General features: G+C 44.9%; 1 protein-coding gene and 1 pseudogene across 1 annotated transcript in view; both read right to left on the bottom strand.

Moving 5' to 3' along the window:
• Window positions 1–19,683, bottom strand: part of CECR2 (CECR2 histone acetyl-lysine reader) — a 177,658-nt gene extending 157,975 nt beyond the window's left edge. The window contains exon 1 of the mRNA XM_066381125.1: window positions 19,244–19,683. Coding sequence (XP_066237222.1) covers window positions 19,244–19,369 — 126 coding nt within the window. The 5' untranslated portion in view covers window positions 19,370–19,683. The remainder of the gene's footprint in view (window positions 1–19,243) is intronic.
• LOC136403300 (SNARE-associated protein Snapin pseudogene) lies at window positions 19,504–25,997 on the bottom strand (annotated as a pseudogene).
• Window positions 25,998–27,914: the final 1,917 nt, after the last annotated feature.

Raw genomic sequence — 27,914 nt, 5'->3', positions numbered from 1 at the left:
CTTAAAACAAGCAAAAAAAAAACAAACCCATAAGTCTAAAATTAAGAAACATTAATCCTATCTGAGGAAAAAGTCTTTCTGTGCATTGTTATGATAGTAAACTAAAAATAACTTTAATATCCCACAGAGAATTGGTTAAATAAATCATAATATTCTGCAGCTATTAAAAGTCAAATGTATGTGCTGAAAAGGCATTCTATGTCATGTAATATTTATTGAATAAAAGAGGATTCATAAAAGTAGGTGAAACATAATTCTACGTTTATAAAATATTTAATACACACAGGGAAAAATCAGTAGTGTTAGGCTCTTAGGGGGCAAGGAATGTAGGCTCCCTCAGATGCTGGGAGTTCTTTCAACAACCAGTCTGACAGAAATTTTGCACTGCTTCGCACAAGAGTTAACCACCCTAGTGTTGTTGGGCGATTATAGACCCCAATGATCTTAGTCAAATTTGCTTATGTACACTCAGCATGATTGCCACTTATCAACCTGTAATATCAATAAAAATACTATTGAGGTTCTCTTAGACATCTGGAATGTCCAAGCTGTTTGAACAACCTTTTGCACTGTTTACAGCATTTACAAATCATGTGCAACAGACAAAAAGCATTCAGACAAACTTACGTAGTATTCAATGCATCACACATGTGGAGTTTGGAAATCAAGCACCAGCTTGTACCGTGTTGCACTATTATGCGCATTAAGATAAAGCTTTATTCCTTTCATGTTTCTGGCTGGCTGGGTCACCAGCCTCCAACTGTAAAATGGTTGAAAACCACTTCTGTAGGATGTACCAAGGGACTGGAGCTGGAGCCTTCTTATGACTCCCTCTAACAATGGGTCCCTCATTTCTGTTCCCTTATATGCAAGACTTTGACTTACATGGTGGCTTCTCCCTGTGGCCTACCTTTTAGCTTCTTTCCCATACTAACTCAATAACCCTGCACTTCATAGGTTACACTCCAAGAACAGTTCATCTTCTCTTGCAAGATGTGGTGATGACTACCCAGGATATAAATTTATCTGACCTGGGAGGAGGGAGAAAAGAAAGGGTTTGGACCAAAAGTCCTGCCAGATACCTCCTGAAATTTCTGTCGAACCAAGGTGAGATAAAATAACAAACAAAATAAAACTCCGCTTTCTGTCAAAATGTAAATTCCCCGGACCCGGGTTCGATTCCCGGCCAGGGCACACAGGAGAAGCGCCCATTTGCTTCTCCACCCCTCCGCCGCGCTTTCCTCTCTGTCTCTCTCTTCCCCTCCCGCAGCCAAGGCTCCATTGGAGCAAAGATGGCCCGGGCGCTGGGGATGGCTCCTTGGCCTCTGCCTCAGGCGCTAGAGTGGCTCTGGTCGCAGTATGGCGACGCCCAGGATGGGCAGAGCATCGCCCCTGGTGGGCGTGCCGGGTGGATCCCGGTCGGGCGCATGCGGGAGTCTGTCTGACTGTCTCTCCCCGTTTCCAGCTTCAGAAATGAAAAAAAAAAAAAAAAAAAAAAGACAAAATGTAAATTCCCCTAGGTACTGGGAAACTGAAATTAGATACAACAGGTAATAGTATCTGACTGCATTTTTTTGTACATAAATCCTCATTACAAAGGGATCGGAGTATGGTTAACTAACACAGGTTATTAAATACTTAACTGAAGACTAAGTATCCCAAATAGTCAATAGTTAAGCAAGAGTAAATCTAAAGTTCTAATAATAACAATAAAAAAAAGGGTACATTTCTATATCCAGGTTTCCATTTTCATTTCACTAAACAGGATGCTAAAACACTCCTCCCAATCATCAGAGGGGGACAGAGAGAGAAATCTGCTATTATAAAACACAGTAGAATTTAGAAACAGACTGGTTTTTCTCTTCTTAAAAAAAAGGGGGGGGGGTGGCCCTGGCTGGTTGGCTCAGCGGTAGAGCCCGGCATGTGGAAGTCCGGGTTCGATTCCTGGTCAGGACACACAGGAAAAGTGTACATCTGCTTCTCCACCCTTCCCCCTCTCCTTCCTCTCTATCTCTCTCTTCCCCTCCTGCAGCCAAGGCTCCGCTGGAGCAAAGTTGGCCCGGGCACTGAGGATGGCTCCATGGCTTCCACCTCAGGCACTAGAATGGCTCCGGCCGCAAAGGAGCAATGCCCCAGATGGGCAGAGCATCGCTCCCTGGTGGGCATGTTGGGTGGATCCCGGTCAGGAGCATGTGGGAGTCTGTCTGACTGCCTCCCACTTCTAACTTTGAAAAAATACAAAAAAGGGGGGGGGGATTTGGAGGTATCTTACAATTGACATCTTCAGTGCAACACTAAAATGTTAACTATGTAGAAAGTGGGATTTCTTTTCATTTAAAAAAATTTTTTTTAAGATTTCATTTATTGCCTGCCCAGGCAGTGGCGCAGTGGATACAGCATCGGACTGGGATGCAGAGGACCCAGGTTCGAAACCCCGAGGTCACCAGCTTGAACGAGGGGTCGCTCGCTCTGCTGTAGCCCCCCAGTGAAGGTACATATGAGAAGGTAATCAATGAGCAACTAACTAAGGTGTCAAAAACAAAAGAAGTGATGCTGGCCCTGGCCGGTTGGCTCCATGGTAGAGCGTCGGCCTGGCGTGTGGAAGCCCTGGGTTCGATTCCCGGCCAGGGCACACAGGAGAAGCACCCATCTGCTTCTCCACCCCTCCCCCTCTCCTTCCTCTCTGTCTCTGTTCCCCTCCCGCAGTCAAGGCTTCATTGGAGCAAAGATGGCCCGGGCGCTGGGGATGGCTCTGTGGCCTCTGCCCCAGGCGCTAGAGTGGCTCTGGTCACGACAGAGCGATGCCCCGGATGGGCAGAGCATCGCCCCCTGGTGGGCATGCCAGGTGGATCCCCGTTGGGCACATGCGGGAGTCTGACTGCCTCCCCGTTTCCAGCTTCAGAAAAATACAAAAAAATATATTTTTTATTTATTTATTGCTTTTTCAGAGATGGGGCATAGAGTAAGAAGTATCAACTCATAGTTGCTTCACTTCTAGTGATTGCTCATTGTATGTGCCTTGACTGGGCAAGCCCAGGGTTTCAAACCAGTACCTCAGGGTTCCAGGTCGACACTTTATCCACTGTGCCACCACAGGTAATGCCAGTTTCTTTTTATTCTAATAGTTATATATTATTTGTGAAAAATGCTTTTTAAAAAAAAGTTCTCTTTTTCACCATTCCCTGAAGCTTCCTAGAGAGCTCTTTTCCTCTCTCACTCCAAGAGAATTCAGTTTGCACGTCTCCCTCTGTCAAGTGACCTTGCCTGAAATCATCTTTGGCTGTTTCCAATCATCATTTCCCTGTATTTCTCTGCATTACTCGGCAAATACAGGCCCTGGAACTACAGAACCCATCCTGTGGCCATGAGCAGCACCATGCCTGAGCTCTCACCAGAACTGATCAACAAGTTGCCAGGCTTTCCTCCACACTTCATGTTCACAGGGTAGTCAATCCAGTGCTGTGTAAGTCACTATTAGTACAGCATTCTGTTACCTGTGCCAAAACATCTCAACATCAGTGATTGGCAAACCGTGACTCGCGAGCCACATGCAGCTCTTTGGGCCCTTGAGTGAGGGCACAAAGGCCAGCTTAGGAGTACCCTAATTAAGTTAATAACAACCTACCTATATAGTTTAAGTTTAAAAAATTTGGCCCTCAAAAGAAATTTCAATCGTGTACTGTTGATATTTGGCTGAGTTTGCCAACCACCGTACTGATACACCTTCCTTTATGCACTTCAATATTGCAATACTGTTGGGTCACCTATTCCTACCGCGTGTGTGTGTGTGTGTGTGTGTGTGTGTGTGTGTGTGTGTCAGAGAGAGGGGGGGACTGATAGGAACAGACAGGAAGGGAGAGAGTGGAGAAGCATCAATTCTTTGATGTGGCTCCTTAGTTGTTCATTGACTGCTTCCTAATACATGCCTTGACGGGGTTGGGGGGTTACAACAGAGTGAGTGATCCCTTGCTCAAGTCAGCAACCCTGGGCTCATGTCTATGATTCCATGCTCAAGCCAGTGAACCTGCACTCAAACCAGATGAGCCGGCGACCTTGGTGTTGTGAACCTGGGCCCTTTGCATCTCAGTCCAACGCTCTATCCACTGAGCCACTGTCTGGTCAGGCCCTACCTAGTCTTTTTAATTGAATTTATTGGGATGACAGTGGTTACTAAAATTACGTATATTCCTACCTAATCTTTTTTTGGTGACACACGGGGGGGGGGGGGGGGACAGATAGGGACAGACAGGAAGGGACAGAGATGAGAAGGATCAATTCTTCATTGCATTACCTTAGTTGTTCACTGATTGCTTTCTCATATGTGCCTTGAATAGACGGCTATAGCAGAATGAGTGGCCCCTTGGCTCAAGCCAACGATGTTGGGTCCAAGCCAGCGACCTTGGGCTCAAGCCAGTCACTATGGGGATGATCTCACATTCAAGCCAGCAACCTTGCACTCAAGCTGGTGAGCCCTTGCTCCAACTGGCAACCTCGGGGTTTTGAACCTGGGTCCTGTGCATCCCAGCCTGACACTCTATCCACTGTGCCATAGCCTGGTCATGTCCTACTTCATCTTTAAAAAATATTTATTTTTTTATTGATTTTAGAGAGAAGAAGGGAGAGAGTGAAGAAGGAAGGAACATCAATCTATACTTCTTTGTGCCCTGACCAGAAATCTAACTCGCAACCTCTGTGCTTCAAAATGATTCTCTAACCAACCAAGCTATCCAGCCAGGGCTATTCCTACCTAGTCTTAAAAATACCAGAGACAAATGTCCTTTCCTGTTACCACTACTTTTAGAATTTCACACCCATTCCACTCCAATAGTAAAAGCTAGTCTTTCTTCCCCCACTATTGCTATCACAGCTACCAATACAAGATTTAACCTAAAACATTTAGTGCTCAGGACATTCTTAGTCTAAAATTCAGTCATTCTTGTCTTCAATTCCTGTGTAAAAATAATTAACACTAGAGCGTGGCCATTCACGGCCTGCTGTGATGTCCCACGTACTATCTCTCAGCTCTCTCAGCTTCCCTTTTTATTAGCATTCTATAAGAAAAGGACACTTTAGCTATACCGACATACTCAACATGAACCTCCAAGTCTGTCTTTTCCAGGAAGCACTTCACATACAATCACTGCATGCCTCTGAACTCCAACAGCAGTCATGTTCACTTCCATTCATGTGGCATACAACATTGGTTTTATACTATCGCTGCCATCACTCACTCTCAAAAAAATAAAAACAGTAATTCCCCAGGGCAGTGGGATGATAGCAACCCTGTCACATACCTCTGCAATGTTATATTAGTAAGAATAGAGGCTCTGGCTGGTGGCTCAGTGGATAGTGTTGGCCCGGCATATGGATGCCCTGGGTATGATTCCTAGGCAGGGCACACAAGCAACCATCTCTTTCTCTTCTCCTCCCCCTTCCCCGCTCTGCCTCTTCCCCTCTCAATAACTAGTGGCTCGAATGGTTTGAGTATGGGGCCCTGGCCCTGAGGATGGATTGGCTGGTCTGAGGGTGTCAGCCTCAAGTGCTAAAAATAGCTCGGTACTCAAGCATCAGCCCTAGACAGGATTGCCAGGTGGAACCCTGGTGGGGACACATGCAGAAGTCTATCTCCCCTCCCCTCACTTAAAAAAAAAAAAAAGAACAGAAGGGAAACTGATTGGGATGTGAGGTTTTTCCTTTTCTAATAAAGAGTAGCACATTACAGAATCCAAGTACAAAGAAGGGTGAGGTCATGAAGACGGGCTCCACCACTAACACTGAAGAAGTTCAGTGTGACAAGGGCACAGGTACTCTCACCACCAAAAAAAATATTCCCCTTCCAATTCACAACAGCCTCTAAGGAGCCTGGGTAGCTGCTTTACACAAAAAAAAAATGGGAAGAAAAGGTTTTCAGAAATAATGTGAAGCCTGACCAGGTGGTGGCACAGAGGATAAGAGCGTTGGCCTGGGACGCAGAGGACCCAAGTTCAATATCCCAGCTGCTGGCTCAGGTGTGGGCTCACCCAGCTTGAGTGCGGGCTCACCTGCTTGAGCAGGAGTTGCTGGCTTGAGCCCAAAGGTCACTGGCTAGAGCAAGGAGTCACTGGCTCAGTTGGAAATCTCTTCCCCAGTCAAGGCACATCTGAGAAAGCAATCAATGAACTAAGGTGCCGCAACGAAGAACTGATGCTTCTCATCTCTCTCCCTTCCTGTCTGTCTATCCCTATCTGTCCCTCTCTATCTTGCTTAAAAAAAAAAAAAACTATGTGAAAAAAATTAGTAAGTTTGTATACCAGTTGGCAGTCTAAGAGTGGGGAAAAACCCTAAACTGAACCCCTTAATTATGACAACAGGCGACTTCTCTCTTTAACTCACCCTGTCCCACTACCCACACCTCACTACTCACAGCCGGAACCACTTCAGTGCTGTCACAGCGGCTGGCTTTGGCCAGCGCTGCACACTTCCCTAAAATCACTCCATGGTCCACAAATCCTAAACAAACACTGGCTGGCATCGGTGTGCCCTGTACCTCTTGCTAGGCAGCCCCCAGCCTCACTAGTAGCAGCTGGCCTCAGTTCACAGCACAGCCTCTCCCAGGTGCCTCCAAAACTTGGCACTGCCAGCTACCAGCCACAGAGCACTCTGCAGCCTCCACTAGGTGGCTGGCTTCAGACCACACCAGACCGCACAACTAAGTGGAAAACAAAAAGAATGCTTCTCTTTCCCCTCCTCTCTCTCCCTTCCTTGCTGTGTCTCACTGAAAATCAGTAAAAATTAAACCCCGGCTGGATAGCTCAGCTGTTTGGAGAATCGTCCCAGAGAGTGATGGTTGCTGGTTCAATCCCCTGGTCGGGGCACATACAGGAGCGGTTCAATGTTTCTGTCTCTCTCTCTCTCTCTCCCTGTCTCTCTCAAATAAATGAACAAATTCATTAAAAAAATAAAAATGAGAACAATTTGAGGGAATTTTGGAAAAACAACAAGCATACCAATATTTGCAATATAGGGGTACCAGAAAAAGAGAGCAAGGGATTGAAAACCTATTTGGGCCTGACCTGTGGTGGCTCAGTGGATAAAGTGTCAACCTAGAATGCCAAGGTTGCCAGTTCGAAAACCCCAGGCTTGTCGGGTCAAGGCACATACAAGAAGCTACTACTATGAGTTTATGCTTCCTGTCCTTACCCCACACATATCTCTCTCTCTCTCAAATAAATAAATAAATAAATAAATAACATTTTTTTTAAAAAAGCAAAAAAGGAAAGAAAGAACCCTATTTGAAGAACCCAGGCAGTGTAGCTTACTCAGTTGGTTAGAGCCTGGTTCCAATACACCAAGTTGCAGGTTTGATCCCCAGTCAGGGTATACGCAGAATCAAACAATGAATGCACCAATAAGTGGAACCACAAGTCAATGTTTCTCTTTCTCTCCCCCCTCCCCTTCCTCTCTAAAAATCAATCAATCTATCAATAAAAATGAATACCTATTTGAAGAAATAAGAATGAAAAACTTCCCTAGTCTGGTGAATGAAACAGACATACAAGTCCAGGAAGTGCAGAGAACACCAAATAAGATGAACCCAAAAAGTTCCACATCATAATTAAAATGCCAATGGTTAAAGTAAAAAGAGAGAATCTTAAAAAAATCAAGAGAAAAGCAGTTAGTTACCTACAAGGGAGTTCCATAAGACTGTCAGCTGATTTCTCAACAGAAATTTTGCAGGACAGAAGAGACTGACACAAAACATTTCAGGTGATGAAACGCAAGGCTCTACAACCAAGACTACTTTATCCAGCAAGGGCATCATTCAGCATCGAAAGAACACGAAAGAGCTTCTCAGACAAGAAAAAGCTTAAACTCATCACCACCCACCGGTATTATCAAGAGATGTTAAAGGGACTTAAAAACAATAAAAAATATGAATAATATAGTAATAACTAAATACCTATCAACAATTACTTTAAATGGAAACGGATTAAAATGCTCCTATCAAAAAATACAAGGTGGCTAAATGGTTAAGAAAACAACACCATTACATATGTTACCTACAAGAGATTCACTTCAGGTCAAAAGATGCACACAGACAGAAAGTAAAGAGATGGAGCCTAAATGGTGGTGGTGCATCAACCTGAGACACTGAGGTCCCTGGTTTGAAACCCTGAGGTCGCTGGCTTGAGTGCAGGTGCACCAACTTGAGCACAGAATCACTGACATGATCCTGGGGTCACTGGCTCGACTAAAGCCCCCAGTCAAGGCGTATGAGAAACAATTAATGAACTAAAGTGCCACAATTACGACTTGATGCTTCTCATTATCTCTCTTCTCTCTCACACTGTCTTCCTGTCATGTCAGAAAGAAAAAAAAAAGTAAAGGAATGGAAAAATAAATTTTGTACAAATGGAAATGCAAAAATAAAGATGGGGTAGCAATATTTATATCAAAATTGGACTTTAAAACAAAGGCTATAACAAGAGACAAAGAAGGACATTTCATATACAATAGCCAAGATATGGAAGCAAACTGTCCAATGACAATTTGATAAAGAAGATGTGATACATATATACAAAGGAATATTATTTGGCCTTAAAAAATTATGACATCTTACCATCTGTGACAACATGGACAGAACTAGAGGGATTTAAAGCAAAACAAGTCAAAAACAGAAAGACAAATACCATATGATTTCACTTGTATGCAGAATCTAAAGAACAGAATAAATGAACAAAGACAGAAACAAACTCAGACACAGAGAACTGACTGATGGTTGCCAGAGGGGAGGGAGGCTGGGGAGTTGTGTGAAAAGATGAAGGGATAGGAAGTGCAGATTGGCAGTTACAAAACAGTCACAGAGATATAAAGTACAGCACAGGGAATACAGTGAGTAATACTGTAATAACTGTGCATGGTGCCAGGTGGGTACTAGGCCTTATCAAGGGGATCACTTCATAAATTATATGAATGTCTAACCACTATGTTATATGCCTGAAACTAATATATTATTGAATGTTAACTGTGCTTTAAAATTTTCTTTTAAAATGTTAAATAAACTAGCAAGTCCCCCCTAAAAATGCCCCCCCATATAACAGTGCTCCCTGAACAAAGAACTGCAGGACACTGATTATAAAAACTGTCTCCCACACCTAAAACAATCTGCAAACACAACCTTTCAGGGAGACAGCAGAGACACAATGGGAATGGGGGAAAGAAAAGATCTGCTAAAGAAGTAGACCTGTTAATTTAACACATTTTCTGTCAAGCAAATCAACTGTCCTTATTGCCATTGTTCCTGAGACAATGAGACTCAGGGAAAGGGTGTTCATTAAAAGGAACCAGTCTGTAGAAAAAAAGCACTCTTGCAGTCAACCAGATTGCTTAAAAGCATTCCCAATTTTAAAAACTTACTCTGTTCTCAGGAGTTATTAATTGGTGGTAATTTAAAAGTTCCATTAAAAACATGAAGTGGTGAGTGTAATCATGACCCTATCACTTCCTCTATTTTCACCTAGTTTTGGTGGAGGGTACAGAAGGGTGCATCCAGTCTGCTCCAACAACCATTCACACACTTAATTCGGTGGCCACACGCCTCAGTGACATACTGCCAAGTCAGGCAATTACTCTAGCTAACCCACCCTAGGGAAAAAGTAGACCCAGCAAAGCTCCTAAGGAGTCTAAGCTGTAAAATAAAAGCTAAGAGCTGATCAGCACAGTGTGAAACTTAGAACATGATGTCACTTAAACCAGCCAAATAGCCATCACAAACATCAGCTGAGGTTAGGGACTTTAAACAAGAGAAACACCGTCTTCCTTACATTTTTGCATAAACCATATCACACTTTAAATGGGTGTGTGGGTAATAAAGTACAAAACAGAGCACATAAGAGAACTACTCTGAGGAGCCATTCATTCTGCAAAGGAAGAAAACTTCTTTTGGCTGAAGAAGTGACCGCCTTCACACAAACCATACAAATTCTGGAATTTATACCATGACGCAGGCCAGAAATCACACCCTCCCTCACTACAGCCCAAACAAACCCCAGGACAGGATATCAGTAGAGTAGTACAACAATGGAGCAGAAGGAAAAACAAGTGTGACCAGGCTTTACTTCCCAGCCAAAAGGATAAAAACTAAGGCACACGGACCCAGTGGGTACCAGATACCCCAAGCTGGCAAAGATGAGATGGACATCCAAAAAAGACACGTAGAGAATCCACAGATAAATGGTTAACATCCCACTGAAGTTCTGCAGTATCTTTCATCCAAGACTCAAAGCCCTTCACTGTGTGCTATTACTGCTTAAGTCATCAACACTACATTTTTTTCCCTCCAAACCAAAAGGAAAATTTCTTTGAATCCATAAATATTTTGCCATACCAAGAGAAAAAGGCCATGGGAGAAACCATAAAGGATATTGAAGAGCTACATCAAGAAAGGTTCTGTGGTTGGTATGTTCTAAATTAAAAGTCCTGATGAATAATAAACTTCACAGCACTTGATATATGCATATGTCCCAAATGTGCATTTGAGGATTGGGACACACACACACACACACACACACACCCTCAGGTTAGGTCTCACTGAACTCTTGACCTAGTCATGACTAACCCCTCCCATAGTCCACCACTGTACAATGCTCGAGAGATCTGTTAAGAAGAGCCTGTGCCCTGACAGGCGATGGCAGCAGGGCATACCAGCCCGAGGATGCACCGCTACACCCCTCCTCTTCCAGAGGTGCAGCACCAGGCCTGCCTGAGGGACGGTTCCTGTACACCGTCCTCTCTACTGCCCCCAAACCACTCTTCTTCCCTTAAATGACTGTGCAAGAAAGAAAAAAGTACATCTGCTTCCCCAAGTTTCTAACGTGCAATTGCTAATGACATACATGTCTGGGAGCAAATTAATTTCCTTCAATTTCTATTAACAAAAAAATTAGAATTTAGGGAAAAGAATCGCTGTCAGAAGAAAAAGCTCATCAGCTTCATATAAATTTGTATACATTCTATATATGTACACATATGTATACATTCTATACAACAACCCAACACTTGTCTTCTGTACTTACACCCTAAAGGAGTGATTCTCAAACAGCACAATCTTGACACACACACACACACCCCCAAGAGATATTTGGCAATGTCTGGAGACATTTTTATTTGTCATGACTGGGACTGCTACTGGCACCTAGAGGGTGGAGGCCAGGGGTGCTGCTAAACATATTAAAAGGCGTGTGACAACTTCCCACAGCAAAGACTTACGTGGCCCTTTAAAGTATCAATGGTGCTGAAGCTGAGAAACACTGAGCACTGAAGAAACCAACCGAATCCTGAGCTCAAACATCCAGGAATTCCTTTCTCAATCATAAGAACTACTGGAAAAAAAGACTTTCCCAAGTTTTCCAGTATAAGATGATTAGTATACAGTAGAAGAAAATGGAAAAAAGGTACAGTAGAAGCATCCAGCGCACAGAACCCAATGGAACATCAAAACACGGGAACCTGACCTGTGGTGGCGCAATGGGCAAAACGTCGACCTGGAACGCTGAGGTTGCCGATCAAAACCCTGGGCTTAGCAGTGTTTCCGTAGTGTAGTGGTTATCACGTTCGCCTAACAAAACCCCGGGCTTGCCTGGTCAAGGCACACATGGGAGTTGATGCTTTCTGCTTCTACTTTCTCTGTCTCTCTCTCTCCTCTCTCTAAAATGAATAAATAAAATCTAAAAAAACAAAAACAAAAACAAAAACCACACAAAGGAGAGAACACAGCTCTCTGAAGTGTGCGCAGAATTAGATGGAAGCAGACCCCTGGCCAGAAGCTTTAACTGGTTTCATTTCAAGTTCTAAGTATAAATCATAATATAAATTAAGAAACAAAAGTGACTGAAACATAACATAATGCAAGACTTTCATCCTCCAGAATTCTGCATATCCTCAAAGTCTTAGATCAGTTTGAAGACCTCAGAGAGAGAAAATGTCAATCTTCAAGCCTTAAGAGCTACTTTCAAAGTGTATTTGCAGCCTGACCAGGCAGTGGCGCAGTGGATAGTGTCGGACTGGGACGCGGAGGACCCAGGTTCAAAACCCTGAGGTCACTGGCTTGAGTAAGGGGTCACTGGTTCAGTTAGAGCCCCCCAATAAAGGCACATACGAGAAAGCAATCAATGAACAACAAAGGTTACCCAACGAAAAATTGATCCTTCTCATCTCTCTCCCTTCTCCCTTCCCGCCTGTCCCTCTCTCTCAAAAAAAAAACAAAACACAAAAAACAAAACAAAACAAAAAAACCAGCAACATATTTGCAGATAAGATTTCAACAGAAAGACAAATATCAGATAAACCACAAACACATTCCAAGCGTGGTTTTGTAGCTTTTATAGCTTCAAGCTCGGTTTTGTAGCTTTCATCTGGTACAAAATTAATTTGTAAGACACAGATCCTAGAATAGTTCATAACCTTGATCCTTACTAGTGAAGTCAGTGATTTTCTTAATTAAAAATGCTACGGGCCCTGGCCGGTTGGCTCAGGGGTAGAGCGTCGGCCTGGCGTGCAGAAGTCCCGGGTTCGATTCCCGGCCAGGGCACACAGGAGAAGCGCCCATCTGCTTCTCCACCTTTCCCCCTCTCCTTCCTCTCCCGCAGTCGAGGCTCCACTGGAGCAAAGATGGCCTGGGCACTGGGGATGGCTCCTCGGCCTCTGCCCCAGGCGCTAGAGTGGCTCTGGTCGCAACCGAGCGACGCCCCGGAGGGGCAGAGTGTAGACCCTGGTGGGCAGAGCGTCGCCCCCTGGTGGGCATGCCGGGTGGATCCCGGTCGGGCGCATGCGGGAGTCTGTCTGTCTCTCCCCGTTTCCGGCTTCAGAAAAATACAGAAAAAAAAAATGCTACGCGTGTTAGGCCCTGGCTGGTTGGCTCAGTGGTAGAGTGTCAGCCTGGCATGCAGGAGTCCCAGGTTCGATTCCCGGCCAGGGCACACAGGAGAAGCACCCATCTGCTTCTCCACCCCTCCCTCTCTCCTTCCTCTCTGTCTCTCTCTTCCCCTCCCGCAGCCAAGGCTCCATTGAAGCAAAGTTGGCCCAGGCGCTGAGGATGGCTCTGTGGCAACAGAGCAACGGCCCAGATGGGCAGAGCATCACCCCCTGGTGGGCATGCTGGGTGGATCCTGGTCGGGCACATGCGGGAGTCTGTCTGACTGCCTCCCCGTTTCCAACTTCAGAAAAATACAAAAGACAAACAAAGAAAAACAAAATGCTACGCATGTTGAGAACCACTCCTAGAATCGTAGAGCTTTGGTCCTAGAAAATAAACCTAGGAATCATCTACATAGTTTAAAATCCCCATTTTATAAATGGGGCATTTGAAACCAAGTGATCTGCCTAAGGTCACAACTCAAGTCACTGACAAAGGTGGGCCCACAATCCAAGTTTCTGACTGATCCCTTTTGAAAGTATGTTCAATCACATCAACTAGACCACATAGAAGCCGTGCAGTTCTGTCTGCTTCAGCTCAGTCCACACGGAATTTTTACATAAAGTAGTTTTTGCACTTAGGGTTTCCCAGCATTCACTAGTCCTCCTCATTCTTACCCTAACAAACAGCAAGAAATCTAGCTTGAGCCTCTCCTGATCAAAGGGCAGACAGTCCGTTGTACTTAATGCAGCCAAGTTGTATTTTAGGCTATCCTGTGTTCCAGAAAATTAGGTAAGACCAAACTGAACTTGTCATACAAAGCAAGACAGATAATAACCTAGGCTGTCCTTCAGAGATGAAAGGGCACTTGCTCTTTCTACCACTGTAGAAGCTCCCAACTGCCCCCTGTGAATCAGCTTCACAGAGCAGACAAAAACTAAAAAGACTTCCCTTTCAAGTTGTTGGTATAAACAGAAAGGGATCTAGTATCCACTTCTGGAGTCTTCAACTCTGACAGAACACCCTCTCCTTTCAGGATTTCAAACTACATGAACATTTGCCCCTCCTTTAATTCACATCCTGTTCCTGGGTTTTCCTCATCACAGAAGGAGCAGACCCTGAATATTCAGAAGGCATTTATCATGTGGTATCTTACATTAAACACATTTGTGTGACAAACTACTTATTTTTAAATCATTTTAAATCACTTATCTCCAGATCTGCTCAAATACCACCTTCTCAAAGTGAGGCAATACCTAATTACTGGATTTTAAATTGCAACAACCCAACCCCCCTCCACTTGGCCTACCCTATGCCTCCATCCTACTTGATTTCTTCTCACCCTCTGACATACTACAATTTGTTTACTGTTTGTCTCATTCTGCTAAAGAGGGCTGGTATTTCTGTGTTATGTTCACATCTGTACCTCTGGCATCTGGTACACAGCAGATGCTCAATAAATATTTGTAGACAAATGAAAACTTCTGTACTTACTTCAGAACTTTTTTTTTTTTTCCAGAGACAGAGAGAGAGAGAGAGTCAGAGAGAGGGATAGATAGGGACAGACAGACAGGAACAGAGAGAGATGAAAAGCATCAATCATTAGTTTTTCGTTGCGAAACCTTAGTTGTTCATTGATTGCTTTCTCATATGTGCCCTGACCGTGGGCCTTCAGCAGACCGAGTAACCCCTTGCTCGAGCCAGCGACCTTGGGCTCAAGCTGGTGAGCTTTTGCTCAAACCAGATGAGCCCGCACTCAAGCTGGAGACCTCGGGATCTTGAACCTGGGTCCTCCACATCCCAGTCCAATGCTCTATCCACTGTGCCACCGCCTGGCCAGGCTACTTCAGAACTTTTAAAACAATCTTCTGTGTCCCATATTATTAGGAACCAAAGAACTCTATAGAGTCTAGGTTTGCACTGCGGAATCTCAGTCATTACTTAGATCTAGCCCTTCATTCCATAGGTAATGGATGCTGAAGTATTGATAGAAACAGTGTCAGGCGGTAGCAACAGCATCAATCTTGAGGAGATCCGGTAGAAGTTTGCATGCAAACAACTTAGCCTCTCTAAACCTTTCAATTCCCTCATCTGTAAAATGAGGAGAACTCCTACCTAAAGGCGATGGTCAAGGATGGCCACAGACTAAACAAGATAACATTTGGAAAACATATCAATGGTGGCATTTATTACCAGGCTATTTTGCCCTGCCCCAAGTCACAAGAGCTAGTTAGGGGCACAATTAGAATAAGAGTTCAAGTTTGCTAACTCCTAGTCCAGTGCATCTTGTGACATGAAACTAGGCTTCGGATTCCCCGATTCAGGGCCAATTTTACTCTTTCATCTAGTTCAAGGCCTCTTAACCTTTGTACAGGTGGGGACCGCTTTCAGAATTGTGTGAAAGCAATTGTCCCTCCCTACCTGCAGCAAAGTGCATATTATATACACCGCACGAAATCTCCTAGAGCCCATCCATAGGCCCTTGGATTAGGAACCACTGCTGGTACAATTTATGTACTAAATTACCTTCAGCAATTTTTATTACTTCTTTTCATGCTTACTAATTCATGCCTTGATACTCTTAATTAAGAGGTTGGACCCAAGAAAATACCAAGAGTAGAATTTAGGATTCAGAATTAAAGACATCCCCTGCCAGATAGCCATGCTGATGAGGTGAGGACTTGAACCATATATAAGCACACCAGGAAGGAGATACGAAGGCAGCGACGGTTTCAGACTGAAGGGCAGGAAGCCCAGGGAAAAAGTAGACAGGACAATCAGATTATTTTTACCATGTTACTACACTATATACAAACCATTTAGGTAATTTTCAAATAGTCACCTAGAGGCACCAAGGTCTCCTCGCTAAAGAAAATATGCCCTAAATGTTTGTGATGGAATTTCTGCTCCCAATCCCACACCCATCATGATTAACTCCAGACCAAATTATCAGACTATTTTAAAAATGATTCTATCTTCCCTGCCTTACTTCAGTCAAGTAACACACTATATTATTCACTGTAAAAATAACTGGCTAAAATGTTGGTTAAAGTGTCATCTTAATACACAGAGGTTGCTGGTTCAATTCCCATCCAGTTCAGGGTACATATAGAATCAGAAAGATGTTCCTGTCTCTCGCTCTCTTCCTCTTTCATACACACACACACACACACACACACACATACATACATAAATAAGTAAAATAGGCTAGGATAAAGAAACCTCAATATTGACTCTTCCAGGAGATCAATATCAACTACAGAATGCAATGTCATTGATTCACTGTCATCCAGCTATACCTCAATATCCTCACCTGAAAAATAAAAAGAACACCCAATCTGTGACACAAATACATTGTGAAAACATCTGGTAATCTCTCAATCTGTTAACAATTAATAGCTTTTTCATCCCTGAGGGGCGGTATTTACAGGTGACTTTAATTCCCTTACCTATATTTTCCTTTAATTTTCAAGTTTTAAACAATGTTTATGTGTTTTTAAAAGCAGAAATTTTCAACAACTTAAAGCATTACTTACACATTCATAGGTGTTTGGTCTGATGATTACAGAACTCCAACTTAGGGGGCAGGCAGCAATATATGAGGCTTTATGCATATCCCCAAAAGAAATCAGGTATATTCACTCTTCTGAAGAAATTATGTGCATCCATCCAAGGTTTATTAACAGAGAACCAAGTTGTTGTTTTTTTACATGCAAAAATAATATCTATGCTTTGGGAACCAGTTCTCTAAGTGGGAGGTCTTGACCTCTTGCAGAATTGTAGCCTGAATCCTCACAGCCCTTCCCTCTGAAAGATTCGCTTACTTGAAGTAGAAGCCAAGTCCTTCAGGCTTCTCCTGCCTTAATCTTTTATAAAGCCATGGCTTTACTTTGGTAGTCCAGTATAAATATGAGGTCCTTCCCACAGGTGAAAACTGGCTTCCTAAAAAAGCTAATGTCCAACTTCTACCACTCTATTATTGATCATTTCTATCTTTTAAGGATGCCATTCATTAAGATTTAGGGCCTTTTCAGCTGGCCTAACAAGGTACAACTCAGGATTAATTTTTTTTTGTTTTTTAAAGAAAGGTCTTCCACCAACCACCTCATCGTAAACTCTAACCAAGAGATGTTTCTCAAACTGTCAAAACAATAAACTATAGATTAAAAAACCAGCTAAGCAAAATAGAAGTAAATTTATTTATACATAGAGAATCAAAACTGATCGTGTTTTTTGATGAGTCAAATTTGTTAGAAGTCTAAAAATAAATTTTAAAAGTTTTAATTTCTGATGACAGAAAACCTTAAATTTTACGTTAACCATGTCAAAACACACCTTACATGAGAAATGAAGATTATACATGAACTTCAGAGTAAAAACTCACTAACTCGTCACTGAACATCTGCAAATAAAAACAGGTATGAATAGTTGTCAAAATGGGAGTCCCGATATTCATTCCTGTTGCACGTTAATTCATATAGCACACTTTACCAAAACAAGTGTCCCTTCCCAGAAACAGTCATCTCAAATATCCCCCATTTCCCCCCCCTTACCTCACCTGTAACTGACTTTTCATTTGTCATAAGTACAAGTTTGACCTCTTTGACCAGTTTACATTTCCTTTAGGATTTAAACCGGCTACTACTTAGAAACCATAACTTTATTTCCTAGAACAAGTCACTTACTGATTAGTCTAGGTATCTGCAACAATTTAAGGCAAAATGAGTGACCTCTGTTTTTCCATCCACAAAATGGGAACGTACGGATATTAAAAAGATGAGATTTCCAAAGTACTTTTGGAATGGGCCCTTAAAATTCGGACGCTGTAGTTCGGCATCACCTCAAGTTGCATTCCCTGGCAGGCAAGACAAGGGGCGGGGGCCAGTGTCCTAGCACCCAAGATGGCATCGTCCAGGGACAACTCCCACACAGCCACCATTTTGAGCGCCAGCACACAAACGACTCACACATTTCACCCCAACAGAAAGGACACCAAGGACTGACCCCCCCAGAACAACAGGGGAACCTCTCCTGACTGTTAGCATCCCCCAAAACCTTTCATTGCCACGGCCGTGTTTCTCCCTCAGCCAATACAAATGCCCCCATGAAAATTGAGTAAAAAATTTTTTTCTTTTACAATCGCGTTCGAACTTTGAAAACACACACTCTGCCGCTACCTTAAACACTCAACTTATTACGTCTTCCTAAAAAACACACACAAAAAAAAAAACAAAAAAAAAAAACGACAGAAGCAGCACGCTATCTCATCACATTGTTTTCATCCGTTTAAACGAGGGGACGGGTCTCACTTGATCAGCCTGCATTCCTCTCCCCTCTCCCTCCTACCCGACCCCCATTTGATGTTTTTATTTTCCCCATTTCACTGGCTCTACCCCGAGAGCAAGTTCCCACACTTGCATTCACATAAGTCCACGGTATTCCGCGCACGGCACAGAATCTTAAAAATTACAGAGGTGAGGCAAAAATCTCAGGACGGAGCGAATGAAAAACAAACCCGAACACAGCAGAAAGTAAGGTCGGTGGGGGTGGGGAGGCGGCGATCACAATTCGCTCGTGTGAACCGGCGGCTCTGATTTCGCTCACTCCACGGCACCCCAGAAAAGAAACACGGACCCACGGTCCCCTTCACTTTGTCCGGAAGCAAAAGGTGTTAAGTCACCACGAGTATGGCTGCGAGTGAGCACGTAGTTCAACCTGCCAGCAGATCACGTATCTTGCATCCTCTTCCCAAAAATAAAAAAAAAAAGGAGGATGCTGGCGGGCGAGCCGCTCGCCCAGGCGATCGCGTGGCCTCCGCTCCGCACGCGCGCCCCAGCCCCGCCGCCAGGACGGCCGAGAGCGCGGCGCTCACAAAGCCGCGGGCGGAGCACCTCTGGCCTTGCCGGGAGCGCCGCGGCCGCCGCGCGCCGTCGGGATAATGGTGGCGAGCTGCCTCCGAGAGCCCCCCCGAGCCGCCCGCATGGAAAGGGCCGCGCGTCCGAGGAGCAGAGCGCTGCTTGTGAATAACGGAGTCCGAAACTTTCCCTCCGCGGCGCCGAGACCCTGTGCCCGCGGCTCCGGGTGACCCACGCGCCCGCCTGCGGGGAGCGAGCCTCACCCGGTCACGGCTCCGCCCGGCACCCCATTTCGCTGCTCCTGGCGACGTAGAGCCAGCGCCCTGAGCCCGCGCCCACAAAAGCGCGCCGCCCGCCACAGTCCCGAGTCCGGACGCCTGCCCCGCGGCCGGTCCGCACAGCCTGCCGCGCTGAACCCTGAGCCCGGGCGCCCTCTCCCGTTCGCGCGGCATTCCGGGCGTCCCGAGCGGCCAGGGAAGGCGCCGCGGCCGCTCACCTCGATCTCGAAGTCGGGCAGGCGGAACGCCGTGCGAAAGAGCGAGCAGAAGTGCGCGATGGCCGGGACTTCCCACCAGGAGCGGAGCTCGCCCAGCCCGGCCGCACCGCCTTCCTCCGGGCACATCTCCCGGCTGCGGCCGGGGCGGCGGGAGCGCCGGCCCCGCGCTCGACGCGCTCCTCGCGGCCCCACGCTGCCGCTCGCCCGGACTCCCGCCTCAGCTCCTCGGGCGGGGGCGGGGGCGGGGGCGGGAGCGGCGGCTACTCCTCCCGCTGCTGCCGCGACTCGGCGTGTGCATGAGCTGAGGACGAGCGGGGGGCGGCGGCTCGGACGGCTCACTGGGACCGCTGCCGCTCCGGCTGCCCGTGGGCTTCGCGCCCGCGCTCCATCCCGCGGCGAAGGCAGCGGCTCTAGCCGCCCCGCGTCCCGTACAATGTAATCATCTCACAGCCGGCGAAAACAGATGGGGTTGGGGGCGGGGAGGGGGCCGAGCGAGGCCCGGGGGAGGGGCCGCCACGAGGAGGGGGCGGGGCTGCCTCGCCACAACAACAACCCCGCCCCCACCCGATCCGGACAGCTGCACGGGAAGAGCGGGGGAGGGGAGCGGGAACTGAGCGCCCCAAGAAAAGCATGCGAGTGTAAGGGAGTGAGGTGCACTCCACGACCTGTTCCGAGATGCCCTCCGCTTCCCAGGTGTTTGGGGCTGAGGAGTTTAATGACTTTGATGAGTGGAAACAATAAAGGTCTCTCTCCCACCCCCCACTCGGCCTTAGTGGTCTCATCCTTTTAAAGGGCCCGCTGGGTGGTGTCTTCCTTAGGGGCTAGAACCAGAAAGACGCACGTGTGGGAGTTCGTTATTATTAGTGCCTGTGGTAGCAGGGGAACTAGTGGTCTGTGCATCGCAGAGATCTAAGGCCGAGAGAAATTAAGTGGTTTCCATTTGTTCTTTAACACTCCATCCAAGAAGCTCTAAGGAGGTCTAAAGTGGTTCTTTTCTCCGAGGGCAGAAGGTGGTGGGGCTGGTTAAGCTGTAACCCAGTAGGATGAAGGCGGCAGTGCGGCGGGAAGGGTGGGGTGGGGTGGGGGAGGCACCAATCTGCGGAGGTGCGGGAAGAGCGATCTCCTCCCATCACCCCCGGGAATGGACACGTGTGACTGCCCTAGAGAAGACGGGCATGGATCCCTGCAACCACCATGACTGCAGGAAAGCTTCCTGGGAGGGTGCGCACCGTATAGTGAGAAAGCTGGGGGATGGGAAAAGGGAGATTGAAAAGTGTGTTCTGGTTGGGGGTGGAGACTTGCACGCCTGAGGCTTAGAGAATACTTTTTAGGAGGAAGGTGTTGAGGCATCTACTGTAGAAATGTTACATTCTACTGTATGTCAGAATTCTGTTAAACCTGAAGGAAAAAGAAAAATCACTTTCCAAAACAGATCAGAAATTTGAAAAAACTACGTTGAATGCCCAGATATTTGCACTGGTCACTGCAATTATTATTCAGTGTTGCATTCAAGTCTCAAAGGGCCTTAGTTGGTTTCTGTTGTATTCTACCTCTGAGGACACACTGCCCTTGATGTTTCCCCAAAATTAATCAAGTAGTTACTGAGTGATGGGTACAATCACAAAGTGTATGGTGGTGAAGTAAAAATTCCCTTTTAAAAAAAAATCCTCTCCTATCTTTGAGCAATGTTAAGTCTGGAAAGAATGGTAAACATGATGATCATTACAGGATGGATTTTGGAGTGGGCCGTCTGAGCACTTCTACCTCTCCCTCTCTTTATTCTGGTAGCTGGTTTTCTTTTTTAATTTATTTATTGATTTTAGAGAGAGAAATAAACACCCGATTTGTTGTTCCACTTATTTACGCATTCATTGGTTGAATGTTGTATATGTATCTGGGAATCGAACCTATAACCTTGGCATATCTAGATGATGCTCTAGCCAACTGAGCAACCTGGCCAGGTATCCTGGTAGTTTTAATACTCTTTTATTTTTATAAGGCGGCATTTTTTTTTCAAGTCCAACTTGCCTAACCAGTGGTGGCACAGTGGGATAATGTGTCCACCTGAAATGCTGAGGTCACTGGTTCAAAATCCTGGGCTTTCCTAGTCAAGGCACATCTGAGAAGCAACTACTACAAATTGATGCTTCCCGTTTCTCCCCCACTTTTCTCTCTCTCTAAAATCACTAAATATTGGTCAGGGCACTGAGGATGGCTCCATGGCCTCTGTCTCAGGTGCAGTGGAGCAACTGGAGCCATTCCTCAGCACCCTGGCCAACATTGCTCTAGTCTTGGCTGCGGGATGGGAAGAGAGAGTTAGAGAGAAAGGAGAGGGGGAAGGATGGAGAAGCAGATGGGCGCTTCTCCTGTGTGCCTTCATAGAGAATCCAACCTAGGACATCCACACACCGGGCAGACTCTCTACCACTGAGCAAACCAGCCAGGGCCTCAGACAATTTCTGACACATGTATAGAGACTTCATAAATAATCATTCATTAGTATACAGGCACAAAACTCTCATAAAGACTGCTAAGATTCAGGATATACTCCTGTCTTTTGGTAAGCTGTCTCCATGACATGCTCACTTGACATTTTACTAAAAGAGCACTTAGAATAATGTCAGAAGCAGAAATATTTTAGTCTAGCTGTCATAAGGCAACCAGATTTTTTTTTTTTTAAATGAGGGCAGGACATAGAATCACTTGGGGAATAAAAAATAAATAAATAAAGTCACTAAATAAAATCTTTTTTTTAAATCCAACTTTTTTTTTTTTTTTTTTTTTTTTGAGAGAGAGACTGACAGAGACAGACAGGAATGGAGCAAGCTAAGAAGCATCAAGTTCTCAAGGTAAGAAGCGGCAACTTTAGTTGTTCATTGATTGATTTCTCATATGTGCCTTGACTGGAGGGCTCTAGCTGAGCAACCTTGGGGTCATGTCTAATCCCAGCTCAAGCTGGCAACCCGGTGCTCAAGTCAGATGAGTCTTTGCTCAAGCCAGGGACCTCAGGGTTTCGAACCTGGGTCCTCAGCATCCCAGGTCAATGTTCTACCCATTGTGCTACCAGTGTCAGGTCAAAAAATCCAATTTCTTAAAGGAAATGTGTATGTAAGTGTATCCTTTAAGAATCAACTAATTTCAAACTATTTCATTTTCTAATATGCTCCCCCCTCTATAGAAACAGTATAAAAGTTCTGCAGTTTTGTTCTTTTATTACCAGGAACTATTTAATGATTTACAATTCATTCTCAAATTCTACTAAAACTTTTATTCTTTGACGAAAGACAACATACTTTTAAAAAGCAAAGGCTACATTTGGGGTATTTATAAAGCACAGCTACTATGGGGTCTCCAAACTTTTTACACAGGGGGCCAGTTCACTGTCCCTCAGACCATTGGAGGGCTGCCAAATACAGTGGTCCTCTCACTGACCACCAATGAAAGAGGTGCTCCTTCCAGAAGTGCAGTGGGGGCTGGATAAATGGCCTCAGGGGGCCGTAGTTTGGGGACGCCTGAATTAGATATTCAGTTAATAAGTGAGATGTGGCCCTGCCAGTTGGCTCAGCGGTAGAGCGTCGGCCTGGCGTGCGGGGGACCGGGGTTCGATTCCCGGCCAGGGCACATAGGAGAAGCGCCCATTTGCTTCTCCACCCCCCTCCCTTCCTTCCTCTCTGTCTCTCTCTTCCCCTCCCGCAGCCAAGGCTCCATTGGAGCAAAGATGGCCCGGGCGCTGGGGATGGCTCCTTGGCCTCTGCCCCAGGAGCTAGAGTGGCTCTGGTCGCGGCAGAGCGACGCCCTGGAGGGGCAGAGTATCGCCCCCTGGTGGGCAGAGCGTCGCCCCTGGTGGGCGTGCCGGGTGGATCCTGGTCGGGCGCATGCGGGAGTCTGTCTGACTGTCTCTCCCCGTTTCCAGCTTCAGAAAAATACAAAAATAAATAAATAAATAAATAAATAAGTGAGATGTGAAAAGGATGACAAGTCACAGTGGAATTAATCATGTAACCTGAATTAGATGTTTTCTGGACTTTCCCCCCCATCTTTATTCATTCTCTCACATATCTGTTTGACTTTCCACACTTTTCTCTCCCTTATTTAAGGGTTACTGCTTTTCTTCACGTTAGTTTCTTATCCATAATATTCTCATGGTTCTTTCCCTACCTTCTTTTTCCTGGTTCTCCATCTGTCTTCTGATTCTTGTCTTTCTCTTTTATTGTTTAACCTTTTTTTTTATATGGCCTGTTATTTGTCACTTCTAGCCAGCTTCATAATAATAGTGCCTAGAATGTTAACAATACCAGAAAACAGAAAACTGAGAAGTTTTGGTTACTATAGTATGTTTGAGTGCTGGTTACAATCTCCATACCACCACTTGAAAGCTACTCGATTGTCCTCTTCCCTCCTCCACACCACTGCCCAACCCTGTAAATCAGCGATTTTCAATCATTTTTATTTCATGGCATACGTAAACTAATTACTAAAATTCTGCAGCACACCAAAAAATATATTTTTTGCCATTCTGATGGAAAAAAAAAGGTATAGCCTGACCAGTGGTGGTACAGTGGATAAAGCATTGATCTGGAACAGTGAGGTGGCCTGTTCCAAATCCAGGGCTTGCCGGGTCAAGGCACATACAAGAAGCAACTACTATGAGTTAGTTCTTCCTGTTCCTCCCCTCGCCTTCTCTCTCTCTCCTTTCTCTAAAAGAAATAAAATATTTAAGAAAAGGTATAATTTTGATTGATTTATCAAAATTTTAAAAAGTAATTACTTAACCTTTTTGCTTCAAGAGACTTTTAAAAAATAAAAATCAGGTGCGTATACTTGTATATAAGGATTTCTGGTATCAAGAATTAACCAATCCGAGGCAACCTTATTATGTGATGTGACCAATAAGATGAAATCCTATTACATGACCTATATATTATGGTTCAAGGGCGTTCCACCACACAGCTATTGTTGTGTTGGCTGTTGTCTTATTTTTTTACTTGACAACCTAAGGGAAGAGAGGTCAGTGCCCCTGACTATACAGTCAGGCATTGCATGTTTTAAAACATTTCTGCAGCACACCTGTTGAAAATCGCTGCTGTAAATCAACAAAGCTGTCTTGGAACTGGAAGTGCCCCCTTGTGGTGGTCAGAGACTTATCCTTGTTTCTGCCTGGGCACCTTTTTTCCCTGTGAGTGATTTGCCTTATTTACCTTTTTCTTCTGAGGGTCACTTCTCAGTGTTCCTATGGACTGGCCTATGTTAATTGACTGTTTATGTTATCAGTAGGCCTTCCAGTCAACAGTAAGCTATCAATAGCTAAGTTTTGGGGGAGTCAAAATTTATACTCAGAATTTGGATTGCTCAAGCGGTCAATGTCCCTAACTCCCAAGGGTTGTTCAAAGGCCAACTGTATTTCTTTGTAAAATATGCAGTTGTTTCAGTCAGCTATGATGGGATTTATATAGGTTTCTGGAGGATAATATGAGCAATTAATCATTTTTTTTCTTTTAACTGTTTAAGCATTTATTGAATGAAATAAAGACTGCTGATGTCTGACCAGGCAGTGGCGCAGTGGATAGAGCATTGGACTGGGACGCAGAGGACCCAGGTTTGAGACCCCAAGGTCACCAGCTTGAGCATGGGCTCATCTGGTTTGAGCAAGGCTCACCAGCTTGAGCCCAAGGTCACTGACTTGAGCAAGGGGTCACTTGCTCTGCTGTAGCCCCCCTCCCCGTCAAGGCACATATGAGAGAGCAATCAATCAATGAACAAATAAGGTGTCGCAACGAAGAATTGATGCTTCTCATCTCTCTCCCTTCCTGTCTGTCTGTCCCCAACTGTCCCTCTCTCTGGCTCTCTATCTCTGTCAAAAAAAAAAAAGACTGCTACTGCATTCAAGCTGGTGAAATTCACAAAAGAGGGTCATTCACACTGACTTTGCCTGCCCTCTCCAGATCCTTTGTGTGAACAAGAAAGTGACAAGTCACCGGGAGAGGACATGCCGTCCAGGTCCCAACAGCCGGCATTATAACAGGAAACACCTCCCTAGTTAACTAGGCTTGAAGGTAGAGGTGGGCCTTGAGTATGTAGCTTAAAAAAAAAAGAAAGTAGAGCCCTCAGCTCATTCTTGAAAGGAAGCAAGACTGTAATAAATCTGAGCCCTGCTGTACATAGGTTTCTTTGGACACCCACATAAATAGGTTAGACTTTTAAGTGCTTCAAACACAAACCATAGGACTGTTTTTGATGTCCCAGGGTTTATAGGATGTCCTGGAGGAAATGAGGCAGCTGGGAAATAGTATCTGTGCTGTTCTGAGGCCATGGGACCATCTTCTGGCCTGTTACTTGCTTGGGGAGCCCCAGGGCGCGGGTCAACTCCTCAATCTAGCATTGTCCTCCTTTGGGCTGTTTTCCTAGGCAACACTGTGGTTCAGCCACCACCACAGTTCTTGGGCATTCTATAGAATGCTATTGACCAAGACAACTGGTCACAGGACACAAAGTCTTTAAGGAGCTTTTTTACAAGCGGTAGAGAGCCGGGACCACTTTCTGACCCTCGCTGATGCTGCACAGTCCGGTAGCCAGGTTGTCACTTTGTTCCTGTTGCTGTGCGTGGCTTTCTCTGACCACGTAGGTGTGTGAGTGCAGCTGCCACACAGCTGGTCACAGGAACTCCAGGACCCCCCTTCCCCAAACAAGGTTGGGGCCTGTGGGCCCAGCCACCAGAGTTCCTGTCCTGGACACGGACAGAACCTGCTCCTGCCATCACGAATTGCCCTTACACTCAGTAACCCCCTTCTTATAACACTGTTTCCTTGGAAAATAAATAGCGAGTTCCAGAGGAGCAGCTACAAACATTCATGACCTGATTTATTTGAACCTTGGGAGGCATGAGATGCATAAAAGTGTGGCTTCTTTCATAACTGCAGCCGGACTACAACCCAAATCTAATTAGCCAGCCAGTGTTCTCCCCATTGGATTCTGCTGCTTCTCCCCTCTAGGTAAATCGCCCCTTCTTTCCCTTTGCCTACCAGCCTGACCTGAATGCTCCTGTTTTGGTCGCAGAACCAAGTTGGAGCTGGAGTCAAGTATAACCATTGTTTCTTACATTAGTTGCCTGTGTTTAACTGAAGTTCAGTACCTCACAAGTTACTTACTTTTTTTTTTTAAAGATTTTATTTTATTGCTCTGGCTGGATAGCTCAGTTGGTTAGAGCATCACCCCAAAGTTCAGAAGTTGCCAGTTTAATTCCCCAGTCAGGGCACATACAAGAACAGATTGATGATCCTGCTCTCACTTCCTCTGTCTCTCAAATCAATAAAATAATGAGAACTTTAAGAATTTTATTTTATTGATTTTAGGGAGGGGAGAGAGAGAGAAGGGGGGAGGAGCAGACAGCATCAACTCCTAGTTGCTGTAGTTGTTTCTCATAGGTGCCTTGACCGGGCAAGCCCAGGGTTTCAAGCCCGCGACCTCAGCGTTCCGGGCTGGTGTTTATCCACTGTGCCACCACAGGTCAGGGACTACCTCACAAATTCTTGACACACACTAATGCACAACCTTTCTTTCTCTTTAGAGAGCTGCATTCTATAATGTATCTTGTCCCAAGAGGTCTATAACCCAGGCTAATTTAAAGTTTTAGAAGTTGTAGAAAGTAAATTAGATTAGTAGTCAGGAAATTTGGGTTTTCTCTTAGAAAAGGCTCTTACTCAATCTACTTCTTCTGTAAAAGAGGCTTGAACTAGATGGTCCCTGAGTTCTATGGCTTTTACCTTTAAAAAAGAGCCAGATTAATACTTTTAAATTTTAAATTGTCATGTCATTCACCTGCTTAAAATTCAGTGACTTTCCCTAGAGCACAAGGGAAAGGCCCAACTCCTGTAGATTCTCATTCAAGATCTACCACAATTTGGCTTCAACCTGTCTTTTCAGACTTACCTGCTAGTCTTTCCCCAAGTCGATCTCACCAATGACTGTTTTCCTCTTGCCCATTCACTCACCAGCCTGGATCCCCCTGCCTCTTTCCTAGATCATGCCTGGAAAGACTTAGGTACAACTCAACCTCTCTGATCATGACCTACTCCAAACTCACTTCCTTCGAAAAGCTTTCCTGAAACACTCTACCTGGAGGATATCTCTCCAGGTTCCCTCACACAAGAAATTATAGTTTGCATGATTCACTTATTAAGCATGTCCTCTTCCCATTATTTATTTTGAAGTGCTACTTTAATCTTTTAGTGTAATTGGGGCTGTCTTTTCTTCTCAACCCTATTAGACTTTTTGAGGAGATTGTCCCTAATATGCAGCAATTAAATAATTAATTTGATTATATAATTATATTGATAATGTAATTAAGTGATGGCATAAACCATAAGATATTTGGAATTCCATTATTTAGAAGCAGGGAGGGATGGTTCTTGCTTTTCTTTCTTTTTAAAACATTTCTCAATAGTAGCTAAAGTTTTCATGATAAAAGATAATCAGAAAAATATATGGAAAACTGCTTTTAGTTCATCTAATCATTGAGAAAAATAAGTGTTGTGCTAGGTGCTGACTACAAATTGATTGACACTGATATTTTTATGAAGAGAACCAGATTCAAACCCTTTTCAGAAAAGAACCTGTCCTTCTACTCTACTACTTGTTACTTACTGTTATTACTGTGGCGTCTCTAAGTGCTGCC

This window comes from Saccopteryx leptura, chromosome 4 (genome assembly GCF_036850995.1).
Source record: "Saccopteryx leptura isolate mSacLep1 chromosome 4, mSacLep1_pri_phased_curated, whole genome shotgun sequence".
Classification (NCBI taxonomy): domain Eukaryota; kingdom Metazoa; phylum Chordata; class Mammalia; order Chiroptera; family Emballonuridae; genus Saccopteryx; species Saccopteryx leptura.
Note: the sequence above shows the minus strand (reverse complement) of the source record. Positions and strands in the feature narration are given on the sequence as shown.